A 6,061-nucleotide genomic window follows, 5' to 3' on the forward strand; every position below is an offset into this window, starting at 1 on the left:
AGACTGTGTGTACTGTAACAGCAGGAAGCTTTTCCAGCATTACCCAAGGTGAATGAATATTCATGCCATACAGTATTTTATCTCCTAGGCTGCTTTAAGCTGCACACAGGAGCTTTCAACCCGTGGACTGTGGCCCTCTGGTGAAGTCACTGCAAGTCCTCTCTGATTATGCATTAATGTCACTATAGGAATCTTTTTATATACGTTTCCATGTATTACTTATTGTTTGTGAATAAACAAATTTATGCATCTAGGATTTGTAACTTTTAGGAATAAAATGGTTCCTCTCTGGTCTATTCACCCAATAACTGCTCCTCTGGTCGTGTCTTAGTCAGAATGGTGGTTCCTGGGTCACATCTAGTTGAAAACCCCTGCTGTATGCTGATGCCATTAGCCCACAGTACCTGTCATTGTCCAGATGCTTCTCCTCTGCTGGCTATAGGTAGATTTTTCCCACTAAGTCCTCTCTCCTTCCTCTATGCCAGGAATATTTTAGTCTGCATCTGCAAAAATCCACACTGTAATGGCCAGAGTTGGAGGGGCAGATAGAACATTACCTGAGGCACTTCTACTATACCGTGTCTGCACCCATCTGTGTGCAGAGAGTGTGTGTGCGTGTGTTTTGGCGGATGTGGAGGGTGATGCATGTGCACAGCACAACAGCTACATGTGGTACACTGCTGCACTCTGGTGGTCTAACCTGGTATATCACCAGTAGTTAGAAGAACAAGTCACAGATCTGCAATTAAACACTGCAACTTAGCTTCTATACTCAACAGTGAACAGCTGGTGTGAACACCCAAACTGCAGCCTTCTGAGCCTCCTCTTTATCGTAATTACATAACTTGTGTTAACAGCAGTTGACACGAGTCAGTGTGACTCAGACTTCTCAAGGTGATTTACGTCAGATTTGTAAGTACAGAGTTATCACTGGTTACACAGTGAGACATATCTCCTTGGCCTACATATGCTGCTGTGTAGGACCGATTCACACTTGGCCCACTGGAAAGTGTGTCAGTAATGACAGCTGATATCACAGGCACAGGGCACAAGCAGAGTAAAAACAAAAACAGCCTGGAGAGTACTTTTATTATAGAAAAATAGTTTATATAAAAACAAATAAGTTACGAATTCCAGCAGCTGCTTTGTATTTTTCCTCTATTGTAATATCTCTTGCCCTCAACACACTCTTTTTCTTTCGATCTCTCATGCACACACTCACTCTCTTGCCTGTGTTGGGCATTTCACAGTTCTTGAAGATCTCCCGTGTACAGTAGGTGTAAATTCAGTCTCTATATCCTCTTCATCTGCCTTCACTTCCTACCCAATAAGAGTCTGGAGCAGCTGAATTCACCCCAGTCCTCTATGGACTGTGACCTACTTCCCGTAGAACATCTCCATGAGCACCTCCTCGATGCTGACGGTCCCTATGACGGGTCTGAAGAAGAGCTGGGCGACCACCGGTGGGCTGATGGCCCTCAGCATGGACAGGGCTATGAGCAGCTTGGCGAACCGCGTCGTGTCCTCTCGGTGGATCAGCCTGACGTGCTCGTTCAGAGCCTGGTGCGCCTCCCGACGCAGCGACTGGATGTAGTGGAGACAGCGCAAACCTTCCAGATCTGAGGCGAACGGACGAGAGGGGAGAAGGAATGAGACCGAAAGGGAGATGAAAGTGGAGAGAGCCCCTAATTGTGAAATGACAACACCTGGATACAGCCTTATATTTTCATAGATTAAACGCACCTTCCCTTTTCCATATTAAAAAACACCACTATTTAGGGTGAGTGAACGAAATGTTGCTTCTTTATAAAGATTATAGTGATGATTTCCAAATAAACCAAACTTATTACACATACATAAACTTATCAATAAACCTATTTTAATGACACAGTCTATACGCTGCTCCGCACTTACAAGTCAGCTGTTGCCACCTGTGTTAAATAAGTTTGGTCCACAGGTACAAGCCCCGACTTACCAGGGTTGAACAGCACAGCTCCTTTCAGATAGGCATACTCCTTCGTACTGATATCTATGCTCCAGCACTTCTTCAGGAAAGCTTTGATGGCTTCGATTTCCACGACAGAGACCCCGGCTGCCACCCTGCTCTGGCCGGCCGGCCCGTCGCTCTGCCTGTCCGGTAAACCTGTGAGGATGCGCTGCAGCATGCTGGGCTCCACGGTCTCCGTGGTTTCAAAGTCCACCCGGTCTTGTGCGAGCCCCAGGACGAGAAGAGGCGCCCATCCGCTCCGGATCAGCATCAGCTGGTCATCCTCCGGCAACTCACGAAAACAGGGGACGTTTTTCACGAACCGCAGCGTCTTCACCAGCACCGCCGACGCTGCTTTGCACGTCACCTGCGGGGAGCGGAGGATGCCGCGACGCCGCTTGCCGTTCGGCGGTGCCGAGCCGCAGGAGCAAGCCTGCTGCCGAAACGCCTGGAGCGAGGCTGGTGTGGAGGAGAGGGTTTTGTGGAAGAAATGTTGTAGTGTTTGTTGTTGTTGTTGTTGCGGGTGTTGATGCTGTTCCTCCTCAGCGGTCCCAAGGCTGTTACTCTTCAAAATGCTGTATAGGATGCTGCTGTTATTTCGGCCGCTGGCACCCCGGCAGCGGCAGCCCTCCAGCGTGGCCATGGATGCTGTTTGCTCTACATGGGCCGGAGCTCAGCCCGTCCCGCTGTCTTATCTGAAGCGCCGGAGGTCAGTGGCAGAGGTAGCGTTGTTTCCTTAGCCCCTGTTAGCCCCCAGTGAAAGGCAGCAGGTTTATATTAGCTCCCGTCTGTCCCTGCGCTTTGAGAGCAGGCTCCTGGCTCAGACTCTGTATATCCCGCCTCCCCAGGCTCAGGGTCCACCTCTTTCTCCACCTCCTCCTCTTCCTCACTTTGACACACACGCACAGTGTAGTGTCTTCACATATTCAGTAGACTACAAATTAGATGTTCATATTTAGCAGTAAACCCCATCAGACACTGATACATGCTCTTTTGCTCACCTGGGAAATTTTAGGAAAGATTCAAAGAGAACACAAAGCATATGTGACTACATGGCATGTTGATTTCAGAACGTGTCATACAACACCAAAGTTAAGCAACAACACTCAGTAGGCCTTGTTAATAACTGAGAGAGAAAATGACAAAGAAACACATGGATTCTAAGCCCTTTTCTATCCTCAGCTTTACCTTGACTCTGGCAGTGCTGTTTATCAGACAGGAGCTGGTAAAAAATATAGGCCAGCGACAGAACTGAAGGCTTAATTATTTTAGGGACAATTTATATGATTTTCTACGAGAAAGAAGTAGGAAGAGCTTAGCTGCGAAGGCCAGCCAACAACCTTGACTCGGACACAATGATATTGATTTAACCGTGAAAACGGGAGCCTGTGAATTATGATGTCATGACTCAGTGCTCTCCTTGGCTCTGTCAGTGAAGGAGGATGAGGAACAGCATTGGGAGGGGGGTTTAAGAGGGGGAAGAGTGGAGGTCAGTGAATGAGAGACTGAGAAAAACAGGTTGGGCTAAATCAGATGAATTAGAGAGTTTATCTTAATTTCTCCTAAGACAAATCACAGGCTAGGGTTGACTGCTACCTGAGAGATAAAGGGCTCTGAGAAAATCAGATGTGATTACAGAGAAGTTTTACCATAGAAAAGCAAGAAGTCGTGAATAAGGAAAACTGAGCAAGAATAGTGCAAAAGCTCTGAGCAAAGGTCAGAACCTGACTCAGGCCAATCTGGTGCATCAACCTAACAAAAACACTCACACAAGTGTCTTCGCATCTTTGGAGAAATGATGTCATGAAGTCGCAGTAAGGACATCAGTGTCCCCTGCTCCGTCGTATTGAAGGACAGGGCTGTGAATGGCAGCAAGAAGAAAAACTTTTGCACTAGTGCTACAGCATTGTTCAGAGGCCAAATGTCTTTATATTGATTTGGCGGAGAGAGAAAACAGCAAGATTTTTCACATGTTTATATCAAGGACACCACAGGATAAACAGCCTTCACTCAGCCCGTCTCTTCTCCTGCTCAAGGCCCAGCCAGCACAGGTTATAAAAATCCTTCCGTCTCAAGGAGAGATTACATTATGTCTTCTTGCAAAAGAGTTGAAAAGACAGCTCCAGTGTTCTGTCACTCTTTGTCTAGTTCACGGGTCTTCCTTTTCTTCCTTTATTTATCATATTTGTACAAGATGTACCGAAGAATCTCTCCACTCCTCCAACATCCTTCAGACAAAGCAAAGAAAATCTCATAAAATATTTGTTTAGCCTGTCGTCTGCAGCCCTTCATCAAATATCTCACTGCACCTGCTTCTTCTGTATTTAATAATGATTTGCGGTCAGAAAGTGATTTTTTTTTTTTTTTTGGACTCATTTTGATATAGTCACTGTTGTTCCTTGTGACTGCTTCACAATAAAAGCTACCCAGTGTTTTGTAAACAACAGTATTGATACATGTATTTGAGAATAGGTCTTGGTTATTTAATCTGTTTTCTGCACTGGCACTAAAGTTTTTCACACAAACTAGTCTTCAACCGTGTTGTAAGAAGTCGGGGAAGAAATGCACAACCCTCATTCTGTGCAAAAAAGTTTGGCTCAGGCTCATATGAAGCTTCACGAGTCCCATTAAGCTCAACCTAGTACCAAAGTATCTGGAAGTCTTTGGTACTTTTTTATTCTCAGGAACTAAAGCCCAAGAACCGTCCCTGGGATAAAAGACCCTACACATTTTGTGACGCGCATTTCCATAGCAGGGCCGAAGCCTGGGGGGATGAAACAAGTTAGCACGCTGACATAAAAGCACTACAGTTGGCAGCAGTAATGTAAAATGCCACATGTAAAATGTTCGCTGTGGTTAGCACATAGCAGCAGTGACCGTAGGCAAAGCTGAAATCATCACTTTTAAGTTTATGTTTAACGGGTGTATTTTTTTCCTACATGCTGAGGTGTTATTGCACAAACAGTGACGAGCATAAAGATTAACTCCAAGTATCATTTCACTTCAGCCGATGTCGTGCTGTCCTCTGCCTGCTGCGCTCCATGTGTGGAGCAGCTGAACTTCGCCCTGAGGTCAAACACCAGAAGAAGCCACTTTATAAAACACCAAAACCATATTTTCCAGTCTGCTAATCTCACTCACTTCTCTCTTTTTATAGGTCGACTGAATAAAATCCTCCCTACAAACTGAGAACCCAAGGAACCTCGGGTCAGTTACAATGTGCCCAAATCATTTTTCACATTGGCGCACTCTGATTTTTAGTTGTACATGCAAGTGAAATGCTTTCACTGTAGAGCCCTGTATTTGACCAGTCAACGATAATCAGCACTGAAGACCTTACTTCAATAGTTCTTGGACCTTCAGAAATTACTCCCCACCCCGACTAGGTTTTTTGGGGGACTGAAACTACTTCAGTTTTCTCATTTTGTTTCCCAGGTTTTAGTTCCCATTCTCTCATACGCATGGGCACATCAACATTGTTATAAGAGACTTGAAAAATCCAGAACCCATCCTTTAATACAGCTCATTTTGTTCATCTTGGATCTGCTGCCACTTGGTCATGTTATTCATTAGTGTCCTACGGCTGTGTCACGGATGACGGCCAGTTGTACGCCTCGTTTAGCTGTGAAAATTGTAACAATCTGGATTCCCCGTACTGCTGCCTTGCTGCCATCAAAAGTCACATTTCCTGTGACAGTTTGAATTCAGCACATTAGAATGACAGATTTTGCCACTAACAGTTAATATTACTATACTTACTATATATAATAAAATGTAAATGCATTAAATGACTACTGTAGAAAAAATGCAGACCATAAATAGCATAAAAAGCGGGGCTTGATTTTAGATGGTAAATTTAATGAGTAAAACTAGATGTTAGTGAATGTTAATAATACTTCATTGAAGTGTAGTTTGTTTTTTTTGGTGTTGAGGAATATACTGGACTCACTTTGAAAAACATTTTGCTTTCTAGAAGCTATGTCATCAAATAAAGCTGTCAGAGTTGTGCTATCGGTTTGTTCTCTGTGATATGGAGCAGGCCCTTTCTCTGGCTCAGTGCCTGCTGATCCTGAG

The 6,061-nt window shown here is 44.8% G+C and overlaps 1 protein-coding gene across 1 annotated transcript; it reads right to left on the reverse strand.

Annotated features, from left to right (window-relative positions):
- Positions 1-1,072: 1,072 nt before the first annotated feature.
- nr0b1 (nuclear receptor subfamily 0, group B, member 1) lies at positions 1,073-2,792 on the reverse strand. The gene is made up of 2 exons (XM_020609475.1): positions 1,976-2,792; positions 1,073-1,619 (listed from the first exon to the last, which is right to left on the reverse strand). The coding sequence occupies exons 1-2, from the start codon at positions 2,628-2,630 to the stop codon at positions 1,378-1,380; spliced, it is 897 nt and encodes a 298-aa protein (XP_020465131.1). The 5' UTR covers positions 2,631-2,792; the 3' UTR covers positions 1,073-1,377.
- Between the last annotated feature and the right edge of the window lie 3,269 nt (positions 2,793-6,061).

The sequence above is a fragment of the Monopterus albus genome, unplaced genomic scaffold (genome assembly GCF_001952655.1).
Source record: "Monopterus albus unplaced genomic scaffold, M_albus_1.0 scaffold99.1, whole genome shotgun sequence".
NCBI classification, from domain to species: Eukaryota; Metazoa; Chordata; class Actinopteri; order Synbranchiformes; family Synbranchidae; genus Monopterus; species Monopterus albus.